General features: G+C 36.7%; 1 protein-coding gene across 6 annotated transcripts in view; it reads left to right on the top strand.

The window, feature by feature from the left end:
- Positions 1-26,341, top strand: part of LOC106670390 (dual 3',5'-cyclic-AMP and -GMP phosphodiesterase 11) — an 82,677-nt gene that overhangs the window by 11,804 nt on the left and 44,532 nt on the right. For 4 of the 6 annotated variants that reach the window (XM_014400682.2, XM_014400681.2, XM_014400684.2 and 1 more), the window contains exon 2: positions 24,694-24,783. Coding sequence is in view for 2 of the 6 variants with exons in the window: in XM_014400680.1 (XP_014256166.1) it covers positions 5,283-5,292; positions 24,694-24,783 (100 nt within the window). In the remaining 4 variants the exon portion in view is untranslated. Of the gene's footprint in view, positions 1-5,267; positions 5,293-24,693; positions 24,784-26,341 lie in introns of those variants that run through there. The other 2 variants (XM_014400680.1, XM_014400679.1) reach the window with 1 other exon arrangement.

Below are 26,341 nucleotides of genomic sequence, written 5' to 3'. Positions count from 1 at the left end.
TATTAAGGATTTAGATTGCTTGCTTTATGTTATAATTTATTAGATGTTGTTTATCAATATTTATGTTTGTATGGTTGTGGGGGCCGGAATTGGAGTACCAAAATGTATACTATGTTAATAACCCATACAAATAACTAATATAACTTTTTTCATAAACTGTTTTAAATCAAGAGGTGATTAATCGATTCTCAATACATTAATCCCAGTAAATGACAAAATATTCATGTGAAGTAAACCTTCACCCTACCGAGTTTTTATTATTTTAGATTTTTTAGATTATCTTTTCCCTTGGTTGAAGATAGGTTTTCACTCTCGTAATCGAATGTTAAATGGACTATACTGACTTTGAGTTCTCTGTCGGCTCCAAGGACTTACAAGCACGAAAGGCCTTACTTTCTCGAGGCTGCTTTCTAAATCTTGTCCCTCAGATGCATCGCTTTGGAGGGGACCGGACAATTTTTTTTGTAAAATTGTCTAATTTTAAAACGTATTGGATCAAATGTTTCTAGTATGTTTCTAAAAATTTCTAGTATGTTTTATTATTAAAAGTATATACCAGGAAAATAATTAGGCTTTGACGAAAACCACATTTTTGTTAACATAATTATTTAAAGTTTATGTACAATGTTGACATATTTATAAATTAAAGTTGGTGGTGTTGGCTAGTCTGCGAGTAAATGACTTCAATAGTGATCACTTTTTGGAGCCTTCGCAACATCATTTCCGCATCTTCTCACTCAATTGTACTTTAAAATGTCGTAAAAAGATGTTTTCTGTCGGGAAAAATTGATAAAATACCGTAAGGTTCATTCCATTTTAAGGCATGGTTGCAATATTCTCCATTTTATGCTTATTTCAATTTATCTTTTTTCGTAACGGAGACCTGCACTAGATAAATATCACCTTAAAAAATGTCACTATCCACAAATGTATCTACTATGCAATAAGCTAGGAAAAGGTTATCCTCGGCATTTGGGAAAGCCGTTGTTGAGCCTTGCATATTCAAATCCCAAAAATTCTCTATCTCATAAAAGAAACGAAAATCTTACAGGAAATCCTTTCGCACAAATCGGCACATTAGACGAAAGTTAAGCGTTAAAGGGAGACTATAAATTAGGAAAGAGGGAAAAATCTTCACTGATATCTTTGATCTTATCATTAATATAGAGCTCGTTGGTCCCATTGGTGCAGTTTGCATATCAGTGTGTACCTGTACTGATGGGTACATCAGTGGTAAACGTCATAACATTATTGTGCACTTCATGCTACTGTTTTGAATTATTATTTTTATCTAAGTTCTTGGTTGAAGTGAAAGAAATAATAAAAAGAATAATTAATTGAAATAGTTAATTTGGTCAATTATGACCATTAAACTTGTATGGACTACTCATTTATATTAGTGTTACTGGTAAAACTCCTCACCATTGGGGCTGTATAAATTCGTACGGGTCTTCTGACACACAGTTAAGGTCAGTGTGAATTTCTATTTAGCAAACAATTGAACTGTTAACGTTATTCATTAACTATTGCCTCAGCGTGTGCTTCGAAAGTCTTCTGACCAGTAGTATTCCTAATTGTCCGTTCTGTGGATTGTCATTGTCTATGGCTAGTTCTTGATGTGTTGGTTGTCTTTTAATGAAGAAGATGTCCTGTGTTTTATTTCATATGTCGACTTTGGAATTATTTAGCAGTCTGTGCCAATGATTTATTATTGTTTCTTCTCCACGATGAAACATGGAGAGCAGTGTCGTCTTGCATGGTCATCACTCCAGTTGAAAAGTTCTGTTTTATTCGGCCATTTCAGAAAACTATGGACAGTACGAACTATCCCTGTTAGTATGTATGTACATCAAATTTATAAGTTATATTTGTGGGGGAATAACTAATTGGTTTGCACTACTTGCTAAATAAACACTTTATTAACAAGATATACAGTATGCGTCGTTCGTCTTACACGTCTACCGCCAAACTCACTAAAAAAACAGTCCAAAAACACCTGTTCTCCTCTCCTCACTAGCGCTCTCTTCAGCCACACCAGGAAGGCAATTAGTCCGAGATACTCTCTCCCCACAATTCGGCCATCCTGGGTAACCATTCGCCTCGAATGGGTCATCATCGCTTGAAATGTATAGTACAAAGGGCCCTTCTGAAGAAAAGCACGGTTTTCTTTATCCTTAAGTTCTTTGAGTTCCTCCTTAAGATTTTTTGCCTGTGATATGTCTTGTTTTTGAGAATCATGGCCATTTTCTCTTTTTGATTTTTTTTTCAGGGGATTCGTTTCGTGTTTTCAAAGTTCTCTTCCTGTCCGTCTTCTTTCTGTGTCTTTCCACAGAAGTATCAGGTATTCTCCTTCGTCTTTGGTAATTATAAGAATCCCTTTCACGCGACTTCTTTCTCTTTCTGCCGACTGATGCAACAGAAACACTATCATTTCTTCTTCTTACTTTTCTGTTGAGAGAACCATCAGAATCACTTTTGTCTTTTCTTCGTCTATCTCTATTCCTTCTACGATGTATATCAGAATCATATTCTTTCCTGTGTCTATCACTATCTTTTGTACGATCATAATCATAATCATTATTTTCCCTCCTGTAATCTACACACAAACGTACTTCCCCATTTTTCTTTTTTACCAGTACTACTGGACTACAATAGTCGGATGTCGAGTGTTGTATAATTCTACCTTGCCATTCCCTGACTTGCTTTTCCTCAGTTTCTCTCTCTACCGGAGCCAATCGTCGTGGTCTATGACTAACCGGGATATCATCTGTCGGTACCAGTCTTAGGTTCACATCTGTAGTTTTTGTCGACATCTCACGGTATTGTTCTTTTCAAACCATGCTACTGAATTTCGGAAGACCGACATCTAAATCCATGACCACGTCGTGATTTATGCAATAGATTTGGAATTCATCGTCTTCTTTGTTTTTCTTGATGTCCACGATCTGTCCCCCTTTTACGTGGAAGGCAACATTGGAAATAAATGGTTTTCCTAAAAGCATTGGGTGGTTCATTATGTGGTCATCGACTATATGGAAAATAACATCGTACTGATCATTCTCGATGCGAATTGTGCTTAAAGTTGTTCCAAGGGTCTTTACCTTTTCACTTCCAAATCCTCGTAGAGTTGTGGCATTTGTCGAACATGTTGGTAAGTTATACGCACTCGATGACTTAATCAGATTTAAGTCTGATCCAGTGTCTAGTACAGCCATGACCGTCTCGTTTCCTAATGCTACCCGAACTGCCATGTTGGTATTTCCGTAAACTATCGTTTGGTGAAGTAACTGTTAACGTCATAGGATTTAATGGGCCTCTTTCTGAATGAGTTGTACAGTCTTTTCCTTTGTGCCCAAAATTGTTGCATTTAAAACATTTTGGGCCTTTTCCCTTGTCTGGGCAGGCCCGAGATTCGTGGTTCTTTGCTCCACAATTGTAGTAAATTTTAGTCATTGGGAGATGTGATTTTGGTCGATCACCGTTTCGACCCGATCGTCCTCTTTGTATGTACTTTGCCGTTGCCTTTCTTAAATTTTCAAACATACTCAGCTTTTGTTTGAATTCCTGGATGGTCGTTGCGCCCCACAGGATAGTTTTTTGCATAGGGCTGTCGTCTAGGTTTTCGATAATGTATTCGAAAACACATTCAATTCGACGTTTCCCTGCTTCGCAATGTCCAACATTTTATATAAATATTGATTCAGGGATTCGTCATGTCTAGGGCGTCTAGAAGCTAACATTTCGTGAACCTTCTTCGAGTCCAATTTAGGTGAAAATTCGTCCAATAAGGACTTTTTAAAGTTTTTCCAGGTCTGTGCATCGTTCGTATATTTTATGTACAGTTTAGCTGATCCTTTCAGTAACCTTCTGGCATAGATAACTTTCTGAATATCATCCCACATGCATAGGTTCGCCATATCTTCCAATTCCTGAATCCATTGGGTCACGTTTTTCGATTCATCGTCTCCTGAAAACGTGTCCAACGACTCTTCGACGTCCCTGAAAGTGATCGTGGAAGTACTAACCTTTTGGGTGTATCGTGTGTTGGTCATATCATCGTACGTGTCTTCGTTTTGGTCGATGTTCCTCGGAGTTACCGGGTCCAGGTCTTCCTCGGTTTCCCCTTCGAATACTTCCTTGGAAAGTAGAACGTCCTTTCCGCCGCCACATGTGGTCCTCTTGGTTTTAGGCATTTTTTCACGCGTACACAAAGTTGCTGCCCCTAATTATCGCGGCCCCCAAATTTTGTGGGGGAGTAACTAATTGGTACGCACTACTTGCCAAATAAACACTTTATTAACAAGATATACAGTATGCGTCGTTCGTCTTACATGTCTACCGCCAAACTCACTAAAAAACAGTCCAAAAACACCTGTTCTCCTCTCCTCACTAGCGCTCTCTTCAGCCAGACCAGGAAGGCAATTAGTCCGAGATACTCTCTCCCCACATTATAAGTAATTTATAATAAATTACAAAAGCTGAATTTGCTAGTGGACTGGGAGAAGTCCGCTAGCAATTTCATCTTTTGTAATTTACTATAAATTAGCGGAAGGCCTCGAAAATCACCCACCTTGGGAGTGAGAGTTAGACCTCAGTCTTACCCGTCCATCAACTGAGGTTTGGCTCCGGGTGCTGTTAACAGGTCAGGTCATCTTCAATGCAAACAGTTCTTAGATCCAACTCTCACTCATTCTTTCCGTTTTACATACGTTTTACGTAATTGGGTTGGTTGGAATACTCGCCATCAGTCCTCTAACACAGTACATTCACGCCATTAAATACATTCACTTTCAACATATATTAGGTACACAAAACTGTCGGTAGTACATAATAAAACAAACTATGGACAATAAGAATATTCCGTGTTAATTATGTTCAGTTTTATATTTGACCAGAATTGATTTCCTTGATACAGTTTTTAACAAGCAAGAATTTGTTTACAGGGAAAGCCAGAATATCCTAATAATACTGCGCATATGGTCCATGTGATTTTCTCTTGTGTTTAAGTTTGGACCCGTTATGTGCTTGAATCTGAAACGTCTTATTGATAGAGTAAATAAATTCATTTAGAGTTTAAACAAGTCTAGAACAAAAATCGATCTTATCGCGATAAGAAATCTTTATTAACGATCTGCCTTATTTTAATTGGTACATTATTGGTACTCAGAACGATAACAGGTGAGTGCGAAATCCTTCCAGTTGTTGTGATTACGTCAGCTTTTGTCGTTATTCTTAGCAAAATTTGGCGTCCTGGCTGACGAAAAACGGCCCAACCGTATATCATGAACTACTGCAAGTATACAAAATTGATTAATCTTTTTTTTCACTGGAATATTTGTAGTGTATTGATTTTTTCGTTTTGTAGTAGTGAGTGTTGTAATAATACATCCGCCTTGGTTAGTTTCCGATACCTACGCGTCTAATTGTTTGTGGATTTTTCCTATATTGGAGTGGTTCCTCTTTGGATACATTAATTAAAGTTGCATAATTCAAAACGATAAAAAAATTGAGCAAGAATGGAACGAATTGCGACCGTACGATTGCAAACGAATTGATTGTATTGTAATAATCTTTGCTCCTTTGTTTAGCGCCAACCGGTCGAAAAAGACATTTCATATTTGTTCTTTGTTTCGCCGTTTTGTAAAGGTTGATGAACTTATTTTGTAGAGAGAGGTTTGCTTTTACCCTTTACGTGAATCAACAGAGCAAGTATATTTTAAATTATTGTGTATAAAGAACGTACCATAGAAGTCGTCTTTAGGTTGCCAGTACAAACGTTTTGTTGACAAAATTCGTATTTGGTCAGGGTTTTTCATTTATGGAAATATTTGTTTAAAAGGTTCGATTTGTTTTCATTAGATATGTAAATGTAAATAAAACACGAATTGGTATGTTAATAATTATGGCATGTCTGTTCAACCGTTAACCTAGAGTTCTAATCTCAGCCAAAAATTATATTTATTAAAATTAACACGCCCATTTTTGTTTTATTATTTAAGTGTTAAATTCATTCAGGATCGATATCTGTGAGCAGAATTTTAAGATTTTCCGTTTAGCAATTCTAAACAAAAAATCTTCCAACTTTACGATTTGAACCACTGGCCGTTTGCCCAGTCCTATGTGAATACAGGCCTAGTATTCACATAGGACTGGGCAAACAGCCAGTGGTACAAAACGTAAAGTTGGTAGGTTTTTTTGATCTGGGAGTGGATGAACGCTTGTTGAAATGATCGAAACCGATCAGTTGGTTCGTCTATTTTTGATGGTTTGTTTTACCCATAAGTTGAAAGGAGTACGAGTGAAATATAAATCAGGGAGAATATACGGATCAGTGTAGATCAGTTCAATAAATCTTATTTTTTATTGTATAAAGTATTTATTTGGGATCTGAATGCGTTTCATTATGGTTAAGATAAACTTTTCTCTTAACTTAATAGTTCTCAAGTAATAAACACAGCTCCGCATGAACTGCAGGATTGATGATGATGATAATAATGAGAACCTGTAGAGCGGACGTTTCCTAACCCTTCTGGTAAGCTAGGTCACAACTTAGCTCAGTTTAACGTTAATCACTGATACGTTCGGATTCTAAGGTAATATGATTAATAGTATTTTCACACTACTCCTTCATAACTGACAAATGGTTTCATCAATGAATATACCTATGTTGTGGAGGTATTTTCTCAGATGCCAGAGATCGGTGTATAACCCCTCTGTGTTCTACTCTCTAACTGCAGCAATGTGTCAATTTTGACGAACAATTAACTTTAACCATGAGTTTCCTATGTCTGGCAAAGTTCACAAAAACTCAGAAAACTCACATAGAAGCATTAAACACTTAGAACCCTTAGAAAACGAGATTCCTTTTTTTTTAAATTTGTAAAATTTATTTGTTGAGAATTTAATGTTGGCCAGTTTACCGGATGAAATTATGGAGTGCAGTGGCATAGGATAATTTAAACTAAATTTTTGGTTGAAACTAACACTATTTTGGCTTTTAACGTGGTATAAGAATAAACATTGTTATTCTGACGTAAATTTTTTCCCGTTGATTTCAAATTCACATAACCATCTTTCGAATAGGGATTTGGTTTTGTAATGTACCCAAGTAAGGGTGGGGGAATTAAGCGTCAAAAACTAGATAAATTTATAAGTGTAATACCATGAAACTTTAAAAGGTTATTTTCGTACCGTTTCGGCTTTCATTCATACGTCATTAGAAAGAATGCGCAGTGTTTTACAGTCTTTTAAAAGACCTGATTTCAAGGGGTATTTTAGTCAAGGTTCTGACGAAATTTCTAACGTGTACGTAAATATTTCGTTTAACTATGACAGGTGTAAAATATGACTAACTGAAAATATACGTATACTGGGATATTGAATGATGCTTTTATTACATCTCATTAATTTTGCTTCGGTCTTACACCTGTTTAGGAATTTTAGAAGATTTGGGTTCATTGTATTTGAATAACTTTTGTATGGATTTCATTACATTAATCAATAAATCTTGGGAGAAAGAGTTGGACTTGAATATGTAAAATCACATGATTTGCAAGGTAGGTGATTTTTTTATCTTGTGCTTCAAGGCAAATTTTTGTAGTTGACGTTTTTCGTTCAATGAATGTTTGCAATAACCGTCCTCAACTTTTGGATTGAAGGGCCGATGATTCAGCGTCTAGTCACATTGGTTTTAATTGAAATTACACAATCGACGTTCAGCCATTCGAGCAACGTGACAGTTTAGGAAACTTATCGTGTTGGGTTTTTTCGGACTTAGGAAGTCGTAGTCGTATTTGCTGTTTAATGCTGTTTCCCCCCATGTCCATAAAGGTTGGTGACCTGCAGGGCCACACTCGCCTTTTGCAGCCCTGGCATGTGTTTTCGATTTGCTTCGTCTCCGTGGCGACGTTGACGCCAAGGCGACGTCACACCACCCTCGCCCACAACCCTTGCTCATATCCATTTTTCCATATCTGCCAGACGTTATCGGTTTGCCGTCGCTGAAAAATGTCAGCCGGAAAAAAATGTTCAGATGGAGATTCCTTCCACCCCAAAGCATAGTCCGACAAATCAACAAACCATATCTATTGTTATTGATGAATACCAGTTATTGTATTTAAATATTTTATCTTGGCTCAGTTTTTTTATTATCGTAGCCAGGAGAAGATACTTTACTATTTTTGCCCCTGTACCCATGCCTACTGCGCGACATTTATATTGCTTTATTTCCGCCATATTTTCCGTATCTCCATAGCTCCTTATCTTTCCTAATTTTTGAATCAATTACTTTTAATTAAATTGTTCTCCTTTGTTTGACTGTTGTTACCAACGGTTGTTTCCTTATTGTGACAGTAAAAATTTCCTTCCACACGTATCTCAGAAGCGTAACCTTTATTGCTCCATTGGAGATTACGTTTATGCCATATTTGTACAGCAAATAAACAACTGAACAGCATTAAAAAAAAGATAACTTGTCATACCTACAGATTATTTGCTAATTATATAAATAAAAGGCAAAAAATCTTGTATTTATTATAGTTGTACGTAATACATTGGTATGGTACTTGAAAAAATAAATTCGTGCTAGTGTTAAGAAAGCGACACGAACATTAATGGTGTCAGAAGAGTAATGGATGTTCACCACGATGGTGAGAACTATTCTTCTCTCCAGAGAGAAGGCACAAAAATACAGAGACTTGCATGCGTTTGCATAATTGGAGCGATGAGAACATGCCCCACAGTTGGTATGGAGAAAATACTGGGATTAATCCCCCTCCACCATATGATAATGAGGACGGTACAGAAAACTATTATCAACGTTATTAAAGAGAAACCTCCAATAGGGCTAAATCTTAAATAGAGAAGTGATAGTACCCTAATGAAGGAACATCCGATACTCATGGTCGCGAGAGATGACATGAACAGGAACAAAATTGGAGCTACAAAGGAGGAAGGTTCAGGGCAGGAGTGTTCGATCTGGAACCAGATACTCAGAACCCATGGGAAAATATCTTCCAGGCTGAAGTCCATGCAATTGTAAGGAAAGGGGCTGCATTACCGGTGATAGGTCCTGAGCCCTTTTGTGGCATAGGGATTCACTGTATTAATGAGTACATTAGACAAAAGGGAAAAATGAAAATGAGGAGACAGTGGGCAGTCACTCATTGGACATAAACGAAACTAAACTTTTAGAAAATTTTAGAGGGAAAGAAACAACAGAATGCATAAAGGAAGCTGAGCATCTGAAGAGGATTGGTATAACAGCTCGGCACGTGAAGATTCTGCAAAGATGCAGAGAAGACACTAACACATCTACTAACAAATTGTGCCGCCTAATTTGCTCATAGGAGGAAGTGTTTTGGGACGTACAACGTAACTGTAAAAGAAATTCACCCACTGAAGCCGGGCCTTTCTTAATAAACTAGGACTTAGCGGTGTGCTAAAAGTACACAACGGGCATAAAATAGCTCTTAAAAGGATGCAGTATATTACATACCCCAAATATTACATCTACATCTAATTGTATTTTTTATGACAAAGGACAAACTTTTCTTTTTAACACAATTTACAACTAATCTATTCTATAATTGTCAAGCTTGGCTCGAGCTTTTGATACACTTAAAATTACTGATTTTTTATTTTTATACTTATATCAATTTTAAGATTTCTCCTAACGATTTAAATTGCGTGTGAATACAGTGTTTACAGAATGTTGTTTATATTCCGTAACATAATATGTAACTATGAATTACATCACTCGCCACCTGAAAAACTAAACTGAACAACAAAACACCTGAAAAAACTTCTTTCTGATCGGGTGAAGTTTTGTTACAGATAATTTTAATCAGATATGTACATGTGTGGTTTGTTGTGTGCTGTTTCAATTGGAGACTACAACTAACGACTGAAATGACAAAATGATTCATTTTTTGTCCTAAGATTGCATTTATTCCTTTCATTTCTTGTTTATACGAGTTGTTCATTTATTTCATTTTTTCTCCTTTATTATTACCTGTCATGACCTTCGCATGAAATCACGAGTCGGCATGCATATTCAAATTAGCCTATAATTTTGATTTAGTGACAACAAACCTATTTCCTTGAGAATTCTTAAGTCAAATGAAATGTGCATCTTCAGCAAAATGTTAGAAGTTCAACATGCATATCAGGTTCGATATTGTTTAGAGATAATTTCTTAGGGAAGGATGTATGTTAAAAGGGAGAAGTATTTTAGAAATTTAATTGTGATCACAAAAGAAATACAATTATTTAAACAACAATCATACGAAACACCTTTAAAAAGTTTGTCAACAGGGAGGATGGAAACCTCTCGCGCAGTTCTAAACTTATCTTTGTCATATCGTTGGCTCAGCTCCTCTCAGGAATAATGAAATTTCGATTGTTTCTGACAAAGAAAAGTACAAAACATTTGCGGAACAAATATTCTTACCGCATGATGTTGCCCACAATAAATACATATCTAATTAACTTACGACACTTATTCCTTTAGATCGCCACATCGACCATTTTTTCCAAAACAAGTAGCCAAGAAATTGGACAGCTTCCTAAAAAAATTACCTGGTAATCGTTTTATAACAGCTGAAGTTCTTCAAGAACTTACCACAAAACGATCCTTGTGACTTCTTTATTTAATGCAATGTTGATTAAGCACACATTTTCCCATATAACGGAAACTTGCTTACATTAAAATGATCCCAAAGTCTCATAAAAAATTAAGCTTCCCATCATCTATTCGACTTATTAGTTTATTAGGCTTTCCTTATAAATTATTCGATAAATTAATTCACAAAAGACTTATCTTCGAACATCTTACCAGACATCTATTTGTCTTTCCAGACCATCATTCTACTGCATCATCTTCAAAGTTACAGATGACGTTCTCGGGCAGAAACGCGACTGGAGTGTTTTTAGATGTTTCTCAGGCTTTCGACAATGTATGGCATGAGTGGCTATTATACAAATTAAAACTGTATGGCTTATTAGGCTTATTATCTTATTGTACAATCGTCTCAGGAGAGATTTTTCGCAGAAAAACAGGAATCGGAGACTTCTGAAATGAAGGAAGTGATTGCAGGTGTGCCTCAAGGGTCAATACTCGCTCCGCTGTTGTAGGCAATTTTACTTCAGTATACCCTTAATGAGAATGCACTTACCACCACATACGACAGAAGTCACCCCTTTTCTACACGAGCTTCCCTTATGTTACCAAACCACATGTCAACAATTGAAAATGGAGCAATCTTTGGAAAAGTTTAACCTTTCAAAATCACAACACATCACCTTTACACTCTGCTTGAGACTTGTCCTAGCGTATACTTATATGTACAATCTGTATGTGTTGCACAATATGACAAAGTTAACTATTTAGGGCCTTTTCGTAGAAACCTTCACGACTACAAATGAACCGTAAAATGATCCTCCAAAGGGCATTAGTTCATTCAAGCAGTCACCGTGAACTTATTTTAATGACTTAAAAATGTAAATAAACAAAACAATATAAATATAAATTAACACGGTTTCAAACTTTTTGTTTACTTAAAAATAAAAAAAAACTGCGCGTTAATCATAATGGGCTAAGACAGCGATAAGAAAGAATATGTGATAAACTGAATTGTGCAATTTTCATAAATTTTATTTCTTTGGTTCTTGGATATTTCATTATGTCATCGGGTTGAACACACGACCTTCGGAAAAACCTTTGCAAATATCGTTACATGACTTTGTCGAACACATTATGGAGACAGATAAAACTGTTCTTCGGTGAGTTCAAGATGATCACTCTGATAGTGTGTACTCTAGGACATATCAGCGAGTGGGGCAGATGTACCCTACTTTCACTTTCGCGTAAAAATTTTCAATTTCTTGTCAACAAACTTTCACCTTAAGAGTTGGTTTTAATGTGTGTTTTTTTCTCAAAAATGTTATCGTTTGTCGTCAGGTGTTCCAATTTGGCATGGCGTCCGGTAATTTATTTATCATCGTCCCTGTGTTAAACTAAACTTTCTCCGGAAATTAGAGTCAATTTTTTTTATGAGCTCAAGAAACGTAGTCTGTTGCATAATAAAAATCGTATTGTTTCATTTCGTTATTGATTCGTTTTCTTTTTTTTTCTACTGGGATGCATGTCCCTCAGTGTTATAGATACCTTACGATCGAATAACTTGTTCCTAATGAGCACTACTCTATTATTAATTTGTATCATTATATTTAATGTCATTATATTAAATGCTCGTTTTAATATTTGCAAAACCACCTTTTTTTTAAATTACATTTTCTGTTTTGCGTAGGTGAAAATTTGAAATTGAAGCATTTTCTCAACTAAAAGTCCTTATCAGGATTTAGTCCCCACTGTATAAGAACAACGATGACGGACATGGTTAAAGTATAGTTGTAGGTAGTCCATAAAAATATTTAATTTTATATCACCTCCAAGCGATTAAAAATACGTAAACTTTATTCGTACCAGCGGCGTGGGGAGTAGAGCTGAACCGGGTGGACGCAGAAAAGCTTCCCAAAACGTCCCCCTGGTTACTCCCCGCTTTCCTCGTACGGTGGGATATGGCCAAATTAAAGAAAAACGAAACACCCGAGTATATATATAAAGCAATGTTTGAAGCCCTAAAAGATGAATATAGACATGCGACACCCGTCTTTACAGACGGGTCCAAAACGGCAGAGGGCGTGGGGTGTGCCGTGTACACGGAGGGAGAATTTAAACAATTATCGCTCCCTCCTGCCGCAAGTGTGTACACGGCGGAACTAAACGCCATATCCCTCGCACTGAGCATGATAAAAAATAAAAACGACAACTCTTTTTTGTTATGTACCGATTCGCTCAGTGCGGTCCAGAAGCTCAGGAGAAGAGCCTCCGTGGACCCCTTAATAAACAAGATAAAAGAACAGTTAAAAGGGATCGATGCAGTTGGGAAGAAGGTCGTGTTGGCATGGGTTCCCGGCCACATAGGGATAGCCGGGAACGAAGAAGCAGACAGGGCGGCCAAAGGAGCCGCTGGAATGCCCCACGACGTTTCCCAACCTATACGCCCAGCGGACCTAAAACTACTAATTTCAAACTCAGTAAAAAAAGAATGGGAAACCCGCTGGGCTCGAAGAAATAGAATTAACCCTGCCAAACTGTGGCAGGTTAAGAAAGAAGTCGGTCCCTGGTCCACGGAGAACGGTTCGAAAAGGGAAAAGGCCATACTGACAAGATTACGCATAGGTCATACGAGAATAACACACGGGCACCTTCTGGCCGGAAAGCGACCGCGTAGGTGCCCGTTATGTAAGGATAGAATAACGGTCGAGCACCTCTTCAAGTGCAGAAAGCTTGATGTCTATAGACAATATTTTGGCATATCATCGGACCTGTGCGTGGTCTTGGGGCACGGCAGCGGGCACAGATCGCTGTTCCGGTACCTCAGGGCTATAGGGATTTTTAAATGTATATAGTTTTATGTGTTTGTGTTGTGTCTCTGTTTGACTTTATGTTAATTTATTGGAATGAATGTAATTTATTAGCATGAAAGGAAGGGGTGATTAAACCCCGCCCCGAGGAATATCGAGTACTCTGGGGTGAGTGTGTGACGTCTGGAGAGTAAAAGTAAGTTATTAGCGAGAGTGGAGAGGGTTCAACCCCGCCCCGAGGAATATCGAGTACTCTGGGGGAGTGAAAGTGACCAGACCTCTATGTTTCTATCGAGTGTTGTGTTTGTGTTAATTTATCGGAATGAATGTAATTTATTAGCGTGAAAGGAAGGGGTTGTTTATAACCCCGCCCCGAGGAATATCAAGTACTCTGGGGTGAGTATATGACGTCTGGAGAGTAAAAGTAATTTATTAGCGTGAAAGGAAGGGGTTGCTTTCCCCGCCCCGAGGAATATCGAGTACTCTGGGGGAATGACTGTGACCAGACATTTATGTTTGTGGTGATGTATATATATGTATTGTATGTTTTGTTTTTATTCTGTATTTGACAACCTGAGGTACAAACGAGAGACTAGCATTCTAGAATATCAACGTAGTATATATCTGAAATCAGAGAGTCAGTAACCAGATCGAGATGCTCAAATGGCTGCAGTTTAAAACAAAATATGCGCGAAAGAAAAGAAAAAGATGGAAAACACGTAGAGGGCCGGCGATGACCTCAGCTGTTTGTTGGCCCATAAACTTCCCACTTATTATTATTTTATTCGTACCGTATAGCACAAACGCGAACTAAGTAACTAGGAAAGTGCGATAAGGCACAAGGCTGCAGTGCTTGGGAAACAAAAACTCACCTCCTAGTATCCTTCATCATCATCAACTATATAAGGACAACGATGGTTAACATATAGCTATAAATAGTAAATAAAAAATATTTATGTTTATTATTCAGAAATCGTGAGATGCGGTCTGTTTTTTTAAATTTATGTTATGTTTTTATAAAATGTATGCTTATGTCAACTCCACGTGTAAAACATGCTTTGTTCGTGCAGTACAGCAGTAGCGCAATACACATTGAATGAGAATCTCTGCTTTTAATCCTGATTCAAAGCTTTTTTTAACTTGGTTTACACCTCAAAAACAAAAAACGAATAAATACCTCTTTTAATTAATCTTTAGAGATGCACATCCCGACGGGTACATGTGTCGTGTATTGTTATTTAATAGAATGGTGTATTTTGAGGATGGGGTTCACTGTTTTGTAAATTCTTTTCCACTCTCCGGACAGGGGTGGACGTTTTGTTTTCAATAGATAAAAATCCAATTCAAGGGATATTATAGACCTTGAAAAAGGAAAAACCTGCATTGAGTGTTGTTTTGAAATAAATTTTCAGTTTAGAAATGCTGTATCGCCGATTTGACACACATTAAAGATATCCTACCAAATTTGGTAGACAATTATCAGTCGTTATGTTTTTAATTAAAGCATGAGCATGGCACATCACACACGCCTACCCGTCCTAATCAGAATTTACGTAATTCAATGACGGAATTCTTTCGTGATATTGTTTATCCTCAGTCACATGAGTCACCAAGCACTCATCGTTCGTAGGTGGATTAATTAACGCAGATAACGGAAAGTAAATCCCGTTGATTACCGGAGACAACAACCTGTAGGGTTTAACTTAAGTAGATTAACTTTGAATATAATAAATAACACAGTTTATTATTTTTTATGCGTAGCCACGATAGAGCTCTTCACGAGACGTAAGGTCACGGATAACATGGGATTGTGTGAGTACACTGTGAAAAATAGAAACTGAGAAAAACTCCCAGGGTGCAAAGGACAGAAGGGTAACGAATTGGTAGCAAACCAGGCTTCCTCAGCAACACAAACAGAACCCGACCTATTGTATACAAGACTGGAGCGTTTGACTAATGGATCAAGTTTAAGACTTGACAGGTCTGTTATTATTAGCAAATTGAAATATCAGCAGAAGATAGCTCATGTAGGTTTTGAGGTTTCATGAGGTCTGCGGGGTAGTTTAGTCGTTTCATATCATTCGTGTCTGCTGTCGTAGCACTAGAAGATGGCGAAAAACCGAAACGTTAGCTAAACCAGAGATGGTAGTGAGATAAAAATTATTAGACACTATTACACAGTACAGGTAAGGCCTAATAAGGAGAAGGTTTTTACACTCGCGCATCGCCTGAAGCTTGATTGATCATGTCCTAGACTGAATAAGAAGGCTAAACAATTCCGATCCAGAAGAATATAAGGTTTTGGGAAATAGGATTAGTTAAACGTCTAAACTGTTTGGTGCTGACTACAGCTTCTGGCGTAGAGAGGAGATTCGAAGAAAGTGAAGCAAAACCCGTCTGCTGACTCGTCGGCTGGACAAGAAGAATGTCTTTGCTGACATTTGATATACGAATGCGTCATTGAACACCTCGCCAACAGATGTTTCCATTCAAAACACTCTGCGGCTCGCTGTTTACTTATGCAAAGGCCCCTCTTGCTTTTTGGATTTATTCCCTTTTCTATATATCTTCTTGAGAGGGATCCCATTAAAATAAAAAGCCAATCTTTAAGCTTTTGTCAACTGAGATTTATGGCCGGGTTTTCCTGTTGTCAGTCACACATTATGCAATCCTTTTCTATATCGCATACGACATTTCTTCCCCTGGATTTTATTTAATCTGTGACGCTATGGTTTTAATAACGGAATCTGAGTAATTCCAGGTTTTTTTTTTAAAATAATTTTTTAACATCCGATCGATAAGCAAGGTACAATCGAACCTGCATGTTACCGTCTCATTATTCCTTGAACAAGTATTTTAATATTTTTGATCGAAGATACGAAACAAGTTCTTTAATAATATTCATGATTAAAGTCATACAGTCTGCTATACAGGGTGTTCAGCTACTGCTGTTGACAACCATAGTTTTCTCTCAATCCGTTCGAAATTTACGATTTTTGTACTGTTCATTTAAGAAAACACGTTTCTTTACATAAAACCTGGATTTTCTCCACCCGAATGTAACTTTAACCAACTTTTGACCTCGGTTTTAGATTCAGCATAGAATTTCCTTTTAGATTAGTCTACTTGTGTTCTAAAAATTTCCTGTCTACTTGGAAAATAACTGCACAAACTTCATGGTGATTTCGGATAAACTTCATTAAACCGTAGCTCCCTTACATTACAGTTTTGAAAATGTCAAACCAGCAAAAACTTCAACATTTTATGAGCTTTCCAACAGTATATTCGAAATCTAGGTGACTTTGATTTTTTAATATAAATTTGGAAAACTTAGTCCGGGTCGTATCCTGGAAATTAAATGCATGGCCCAAGTTGATCGGGTTTTTATTCTGAAGAACAATTTGTTTCTTTACTAAATAATAAACTATTTCAGAATATAAATTACAAATTTACATGCCCGAGCAACTCTTGAGCAATGCTTGTAATATTCTGAAATAGATTATTTGTAAAGAAACAAATCTTACTTCTGAACAAAGTAAAAACAAAAATAAAAACTCGATCAACTTTGGACCGTGAATTCAATTTCCAGGATACGTCTCGGACCACGTATTCTCTACTTGAAACTGAAATTGCCCTTCAAAAATATAAGTAGTCGAGGTTTCCAATAGACCGTTAGAAAGCTCATAAAATATTGAAGCTTTTAGGTGTTTAACAGTTTTAATATGTAATGTAAGGGAGCTGCGTTTCAAAGAAGTTAATTCAAAATTACCATTTCGCAAATTTCAAGATATTTGTGTAGTTATGCTGTTCGCGTTGATCGACCTGCATATAATCGTCATTAGACGGGTGAAAAAAGATTAAATGCTGGGGTATGGGGTCTCCCTTAGGTATGGCGGGGAGGTGGATGGGTAAAAAAATAGTAATTACTTATAAATTTATGTAGATATCTGTTTCACCGTCAAAATGTATTATGCTGGCCATGTGTTCCATTGTCATAAACTCGAAACACTTGTACAATAATTTTTCATATTAATCCTTTCTTCATCCTTGGGAAAGTGTGTATGCCATTTTATTACACTAATTGTTAATTGTATGTTTCTTTGCATTTGCTTGAATTTGTAATAAAATAGAATGTTGACACTATAAAATGTCGAAAGCTCGGTGAACCCAGCATTTAGTCTTTTTTCACCCGTCTAATGACCTCTACGAAGATTGGAACCTTACATAGATTTGTGCAGTTATTTTGTAAGTAGACTGACAATTTTTAGAAAAAAAGTGTTTTTCTTAATTAAACAGATTGAGATAAAACCATGAGGTTGATGGCACTCTACTTCATTTTAGATTACTTTCAACGATTTTTTTTTTAACACGACAGCTTTAACACAACCAATGACAGACCAAAATAGCGAGTATTGGTAAATGAGGATGACCGAAAACGGCCAAACTGCATGTTGATCACCTCGCAGACATCAAGAAGATTATGATTAGTGAATCGCCAAATATCCTACCTCTAAATTATATTATTCGTTATAAAAATAAAAACGTATTAAGGTTCAGTGCTTTGCTGCATATGAGGCAGAACCGTATTCTCAATTCTAAAGTTTTTTTTTCTCGTTAACCTTGTGTTGCTGTGATGTTCTTTCTGTTATAATTGACGCTTTACTTATGGGCCGAGAAAGAATGTAGGTGTGATTTCAAAGGGTTCGCGTCTATTTTTAAGCCTAAGCTTTTAATAGTTTCTTTCGATGCCTTCCCACACGGCCAATATTTAATTTAATTATCAGGTTTTTTCTTCTACAGATAGAGTCAATTTTAAAGTCATTATGATGTGTCGAACGTGCGGACATTTGTTATTGTTTTGAAGAATAACAGAGGGCAATGACTGTAACCTCGACCGGTTGTTGCAAAGGGGGCCCCAGATACTTAGGCAAGGTCGGAACACGTATTTTGTTTTAATGCGTCGCCCTGAACTCCTTTCTCGGCGAGGCTTTTTTGGGGGAAAATCGGTTTGTTGTGTCAAATAGAAAATGCCCCGATGCTAGCAATCGCAATCAGTAATGTGATAAAACTTTGACTGTTTTGTCGAAGGGGGAATTAATTTTTTATGTAGAAGAGGAAGACGAGGACGAAACACCGAGGAATCACATTTATTCGTTAGTTCACTCAAAAACAGAAACATTTTTTTGTCTATTGTTGTAAAGCAAGTTCCAGTTATTCCAATTCCGAAACCTTCAAAAACTTTTAGTACGATGTTTTTTCAAAGCATCGCGTTAGGGCAAAACAAGAAAATAAAAAATATAAGCCATATAATAATATACCATAAATATATTAACGGGTTATCACACACCTATGGGTTGTAAAGAATTTTCACTAAATCCGGTTCCTTCACATTTCTTACACACAAACACGAACTTCATAAATGGCATTAAAGATTTTAAAAACCGTCCTTACCATTAATACAATTAAAATCATATTACATTATCTCATTTTATGAAGCAGACAACAATACACGTTCAGTTTCCAGATCGGAATAATAAACCAGTCCATAGCTGAGTCCATTTTTTCATTAAATTACGTTTTCCATGGTGTTGGTTTATTGCGAAACGTGTGTGACGGTAACAAATGAACGTTAACACTTGGCCTTTTAACTGACTGGTAACTGCTTCAATAGTGGACGAAAAGAAAAATGGAAATCAGTTCGAAATAAGAAGAGCGTTGACTAATTCAGGGCATGTATTGTGATGTAAACCGACTTGAAGATTTTAGCTGCATAGAATATACGTTACCATGCATATAGAAAGGTTTTCCTTTCTTCATTTGTTAAAATGTATATACTTTTGTGCTGCGCAATTCTTCAAGTATGTTTACCTCTCCTGTCTCCGCTCCTGTCGAACCATCCATAGTTCATACCCTTAGTTTTTGCGCTGCCTTTCAGTCTTCTACGTTTGAATGGACGAAAAGGCATCCATGCCATACCCTTTCAGAAACACCAACGCACCAATAACAAGGAAAACTGTCTTAACTAAGAAAAATAAATGAAAAAGATCTATGTCTATTCTTGTTAACTTTAGTTAATCTTTCAGTTTAACCTTCCAATCTTTATTCAGGCACAATGAACTCATCCTACCTCGCCTGCTCATCCTACCTCGTTGTGTGTCTTAAAGGACGTATTCTCTTTTATTCGAAAGGTATGATGATTGGAGATCCTCGGAAATACGGTAGGGGTTGTCTGGGTACCTGTACTTGTTTGCATGAGCTTGTATTCCGTGATTTGGCTATAGTACCCCATTAAGACAAAAAAACAAACAAAAAAACGAATGCAAATGAGCTTGTATGGGCCCTTCAAAGCCAAACATTGGATTTGTCTAAAAATTTTGGTGAATGAGATGATTGTACCGGCCAGTGCACCATGAGGCTGGCAGTTTGGATAGCGTCCATTTTTGCCTAAATATAACTACATTCCCATTATGTAGACGCGATAGGGGCTAGGTAACGTTTCCAAAGGTTTTCTGATGTTTCGTGAGCGTTGAATTCCATATTGAGGAGGCCTTAGGTTCTTAATGACATGGTCGATACTATTCCCATATTTAACAGGGGTTTTTTGTGTTTGTTACAAACTCGAGACTGTCATGGTACCTCATATCATCACGTGATTGAAGCTATTGATTGATTTCACGTTTTCCCCCATCAGCGAATTATTTATTTTAATGCTTAACTCATTAATTTACATTTGTCGAGATGTTTATGCAAAATATACACAAACGACATAAATATCGTATCAATTCTTCTAAAATTGTTTTAAAGAGTTTACATAAGTCAGTCATTTTGTGATTGTTTTCGCACTTGAAAATGCCAGTTAAATGTTGGTTAAATGTTTTGCCTTGCTTTTTCCTGTCATCGTCGTTAAATGACACGGGATTGACGGGAAAAATGATAAAGCGCCGGAGAGATGGGAGATTAATCTTGAATTTAACGACCTACAGCCCTACCCTCCTAACAGAAGCTGCCATCTCGTCAGATTTTTCTCCCCTCGTGGGCATTTTTTTTCGCGTCCGCTTTGATTCCAATTCACCGATCGGTCCCAATCAATTGCATAACTGTCGCCAGCTATGCCGGTCGGAAAAACTTGAGAATTTAATCCAACGTTGCCCAGATATTCGAGAAATTGTGCAAGTCCGTCCTTGGCCAGAATCAGCGCTGTCCCGGAATCGAGAGGATAGCGACTTTCTGAGAAATCGTCTCATGGGTGAGTCGGTCGGATTCTTGTCCCCCTACCCATGACTCAAGCCGAGATGTCATCTCAGATGGTTTACTACGATTCTCTTTGGCGTTGGTGGACCGTAATAGTCCTGATAGAATCATTTCCCCCAATTCAGGCGATTTGGAATTACGATTTTTAAAACATATATTACACAACAATGTATTCACGACGCAGACAAAAAGGGCAAGGATATTGGGTAAACTACAGGAATGTTGTCAGACAATCGTGGATCGGACTTTTCCATTTTTTCAGTTTTTACCTCATTTATTTTATCTACGACGGTTCAATTATAAATCAAAACAACGAACAAGAATCGATTTCAGTAGTTCAATGTGGGATTTATTGGCGAGATATCAATTCCGAACCCATATTTTCAGGGGTTCAAATTGTGATTTCTATTTCAGTACTCACAATTATTCAGAAGGGCCACCGGAGGGCTTCGTTCGATTGATCAGATCCATTTATCTCGACAATACGCCGGTTTGTAGGTGAAACAACTCAGCAGCAAATCAGCAGATACTACACCGCCGATGGGGGATATACAGCCTTGTAAAGCCTTGTATATATAGCCAGCCCGATAGATTTTTGTATCTAGACTATGGCTTTATACAATCGAGAGAGTAATTCATATCTACATATACAGGGTGAATTGCTACTCGTGCTACAAACTTCTCCAGTAGATTCTTCACCCTAAAATGAACAAAAAAGTTCATATTGTCCATGGTCCGATTCTCAACCATTTCAGAGTAATTTCGCTTTTTATCGATTTTGAAAGATATCACGTCCTGGCGTCGGAAAATCGTGATATCTTTTAATCTAAACATTTCTCTGAAAATCTAATAGCACCGTTGAAATTCCCGTTAATTTTTCAATAAGAAGATGACGGTGGCAAAATGTTTGGGCTAATTTTTTGTGTTTTATTTCAGCCAGAACTACAAAAAGAGTGGAAAATTGTGTAAATCGGAAAGTGTATAAAGTAATCCAGAGTTTCTAATTTTAGTCTCAGAAGGCAGCAAATTTGAGGAAAACTACCTGATTTAATAACGCTTCCAACGCACTCGTCATTTTCTTATTTAGTGGTTGTGAGACCAAGATGTTGATGACAAAAAGAGAAAAAATGGTGGTTCAAGGATTGCTAATGTTTGAGAGTGACTTGCTACTCGTGCTACAAACTTCACCAGTAGATTCTTGACCCTAAAATGAACAAAAAAGTTCATATTGACCATGGTCCGATTCTCAACCATTTCAGAGTAATTTCGCTTTTTATCGATTTTGAAAGATATCACGTCCTGGCGTCGGAAAATCGTGATATCTTTTAATCTAAACATTTCTCTTAAAATCTATAAGCACCGTTGAAATCCCCGTTAATTTTTCAATAAGAAGATGAAGGTGGCAAAACGTTTGGGTCTTTCTTCCTTGACCTTCTAGCTGTTTGTAAACTTCTTAAGCATTACATACTAAATGGGCATTAAATTAAATTAAAAAATTTCAATGGAATTATGATTTTGATTCTCTCTAAAAATTAACGGGGATTTCAACGGTGCTTATAGATTTTAAGAGAAATGTTTAGATTAAAAGATATCACGATTTTCCGACGCCAGGACGTGATATCTTTCAAAATCGATAAAAAGCGAAATTACTCTGAAATGGTTGAGAATCGGACCATGGACAATATGAACTTTTTTGTTCATTTTAGGGTCAAGAATCTACTGGAGAAGTTTGTAGCACGAGTAGCAATTCACCCTGTATATACGCTTTTAAGGCAACCGAACCTCTGGCTCCAATTAGAAAGGGTAGAAACAAAACCATTTTGTATCCACTTTTTGGCTTCCTTTATGCCTTAGAGCTTACCCAATATTTTCAAGTTACTCGGGGTTAAACGGGTGGTTTCGGAAGCCCACGCTGTCTTCTTATTTTAGTGTTAAAAATAAATTGAAACCAAACGAGGTCTGTCCGCAAAAGGTTGATACCTCCAAAATATAGGCAAAGATTCCAATTAGTGTCACGCGACATATTAACCCATCAAATTAACCATTTTTATTTTGAAAATAAAACTTTTCTCACTACATGAACCTTTTTTGATCTGAACTTCACTTTTTCAATTTCAAATTAACCATTTTCAACCTGAAATGTACCTTTTTAAAAACAAATGAACCCCGCAACGGTTTAGGCATTGACATGTAGCTCATCACTGTAAGGTAAAGGTCCCGGGTTCGAATCCAACGGCCCTGCATACTTATAAATGGTTTTTTTTTTCAAAAACACCGGCACCCCGAGGGTTCATAAAAAATAAAATATACGTAGGTAAAGTACAATTTCTGTATATTTGAGACTTTTTTTAATAAAAACAATTGGGCTCTTAGCAGACTACATGAAACACTGTATTTTTCTATTAAAATTTGAAATTACATACATAACATAAAGTGTAAAAAATACATGAAGGATCCATATAGTTTTTCCGTCAAATGAACCCTTTTTAATTTGAAAATAAGCCTTTTCGCACTAAAATGTTTTTAATTTAACCTTTTTAAATTGAAATATACCCTTTTCACTTAAATTAACCCCTTTTTAATTTCAAAATTACCCTGTTTTATTTCAAATTAGGCCTTTTTTTGTTTTAAATTAGCCTTTTTTTAATATAAAATTAGTCCTTTTTAATTTCAAATTAGCTCGTTTTAATTTAATTAACCTATCTTTTAAACATCCAAAAGTAAGTACGTAAAGAAAAGTAGCTGTATTTAAAAACAAAAAGTTAAATATAAAATAATTGGAATCTTATAAGACCATATGAATACGAATGGGATACTGGCACGCTCTTTATAAAGAGACAAAACGTGACTCCCTTCACACAACGAGAGATGTTGAGGCCTGCATAATCCATTCCTAATTCCTCTACGGTTGCTAGGATGCATTCCTATTGCTGTTAATTGTATTGTATTTCTGTAATTAAACGAATGTTTATTACTCTTTCGAATATTTGGTTATTTCTTGAAAATTCATAAAATTCTTTGTTAATGGTTAAATGAGTGTGTTTGAGTAATAATCAGTACTTATTTTTCTTTTTTAAAGCGTTGGTGGGAAAAAATATTAATGAAAAATAGTTATGAATGTCCTTTTAATTTTTCATTATTTGTTAATCCTCCACGAAAGAAGAAAGAATTCAGATATTTATAGTATATTTGATAGTTTATCTTCAATTAATATTTTATAAATATATATTAAAGTACAATTAGGAAACATCGCTGGGCGATCTGATGACTGGGCTCATGAATTTTTAAACTGATCGGCCCAGACTTTTTTCTAGGAAAGAACGTGGAGCATTGTGTCAATGATTGCATTACTGGGTCGGTTGACGTTTCTCGAAATACGGTCAATGAAAATGTTATACTTGGTACTGAACGATTGAGGCGCTATTTTCATCGCGACTACTCATAACGGGCGAATTGTTTAAATTTGTAGATCTTGAGAAACTGTCAGCCTCCTAACAATAACCTATATAGAAAGAAAGCAATATACCGTGTCAATCCGCATAAAAATAATTTGTCACTTCAAATAATAAATTTTACAACGCAATTGACAACAACCTTTAGCAAACCGTAAACAAACTGTGCCTTGACTGATTTTCTATTGCTAACGTATCAGCTCAAGGTTGTGAAGTACTTTACCGCCGATTGCGTACTTAAAAAAACCAAATTACATTTATAAAAAAAATTTCACAACAGTACGAAATTTTTGTTACGAGGTGGACATAGTCATACTGTCTGATGGACGGACTCATGAAAAAACGCTTTACATTGTACGTTTCTCAGGCAAGTAAAAGCATAACAACTTCGAAGTTTGGACGCATGAACGAACATCTGTTTGAATACAAGCCCGATCAGTGGCCTGCACCCAGGCCTACTTCTTTCCGACCCGGTTCAAATTTAAAAGACTTTTTTATTATTAAAACTGGTTTTTGTAAACTTGCATTTTACAGCGGTTTACTTATTTGAATATTTTTCTAGGTTTGAGAGAGGTGTGCAAGCTGGCTGACACTAAGTACAGAACTTTACACAGGCCACCGCCTGTTGTATGGTCGCACGGAAGGAGTCAACGTAAGTGTTATTTATTTTTTTGGTACAAGCCTTTAATGAATCACAACAAATCGAAAAACATTTTTTCTTAGAATAAATAGTTCAAAGTCTCGAAAGTATGTTTAACATCTCATTAATAGCATTCATCCATCTCTACTATGTGTTTGGAGGAAAACGGGAAAATTTTCTTTCTCCGTTAAATTCTAATTACATGTATTGGCGATTGACCTTTGATCTTTTAGTTTTACAATTGACCAAAGCAATTGATGGAAACGGAGGTCGATTCCATTTGATTGGAATACAAACAGAAGCGCACATTCTTCTTTCACAGCTATCCTATTTCAAAGATTGCTGAAAAACAAAAACGATTAGTTTATTCAAACTATTATCAAAGCCAATCAATGAGTATTTATAATTAAGTTTATAGAACTGAAATCACATGATGAAGGCATCTGTAAAATAGATAACGCGTATTAAAAGATTATGAGATAATCATATTCAATGTATTGCCCCAAGAAGCGACATGGATAGGATGTTTGAGTTCAGCAAAAACAAATTAAGTACCAAATAGTCAGAACGCATGGGAAACATAAATATCTTCCAGGCTGAAGTCCATGCAATTGAAGGAGTATCCAGTGCAATCTGATCAAAGGGTACAAAAACAGGAATATAGTTATCATGTCAGATATCCTAACAGCTATCAAAAACACCATTTGCTCAACGTTGGTGCTGAATTTCAAAACTAAACTAAACTAATCAGGTTGCAAAACTGTCACCCTTTGCTGGGTCCCGGGCACGTGCGAGTTAAGGCAACGAGAGAGCCGGCGCTCTTACAAGGAAATGGGCGGGCATACCACTGATAGGTTCTGAGCACTTCTATGGCATAGGGATTCACACTACCAATGAGTACCTTAAACAAAAGGACAAACTGAAAATGAGGGAAAAGTGGAATTCAATCATTGGTTATAAATAAATCCCTTCTAGGAAATTTTGGGAAAGAAAGAAACAACAGAAATGCATCAAAGGAAGCTGGAAAAAAATTAAAATACTAACAGGATTCTTAACGGGATACTGCAGACTGAATAGGCATCTGAAGAGGATTGGTACAACAACACGGCACGTGCAGTTCTGCAAAGACGCAGAGGACACACCAACCTACAAACTGGGGCGCCACATTTGTCCGCAGAAGGAAGTGTTTTGGGATGTACAATGGGACCGTTTAGAAGAAATTCGACCACTGGAACGGAAGGGTACTAACCAAGTTACTTGATGAACTAGGACTCATCGTGCGGTGTAAGTACAAAACGGGGGTACAATAGCAACTTTTATTCTATCTACATTTACATCTATTCTATTTATTAGAGTTGATGATAGGTTTTGGCTATCTCCAATCGTTATTCTATCCTTAATCATTATTCCTCGGATAAGTACTCCGATGCTCTATCACTTGAGCTATCCTGGCTCCGATCGCCAATATCACATACTTCTCATTTCCCGTTCAATCCACTTGGTTATATACAATAAAAATTGGTACATTAACCTCGACTTACACCTGAGTGTTGTACACAGTCCCAATAAT

The sequence above is a fragment of the Cimex lectularius genome, unplaced genomic scaffold (genome assembly GCF_000648675.2).
Source record: "Cimex lectularius strain Harlan isolate CLEC.00 unplaced genomic scaffold, Clec_2.1 scaffold69, whole genome shotgun sequence".
Classification (NCBI taxonomy): domain Eukaryota; kingdom Metazoa; phylum Arthropoda; class Insecta; order Hemiptera; family Cimicidae; genus Cimex; species Cimex lectularius.
The sequence above is the reverse complement of the archived record's forward strand: the minus strand, read 5'-3'. Positions and strand labels throughout refer to the sequence as shown.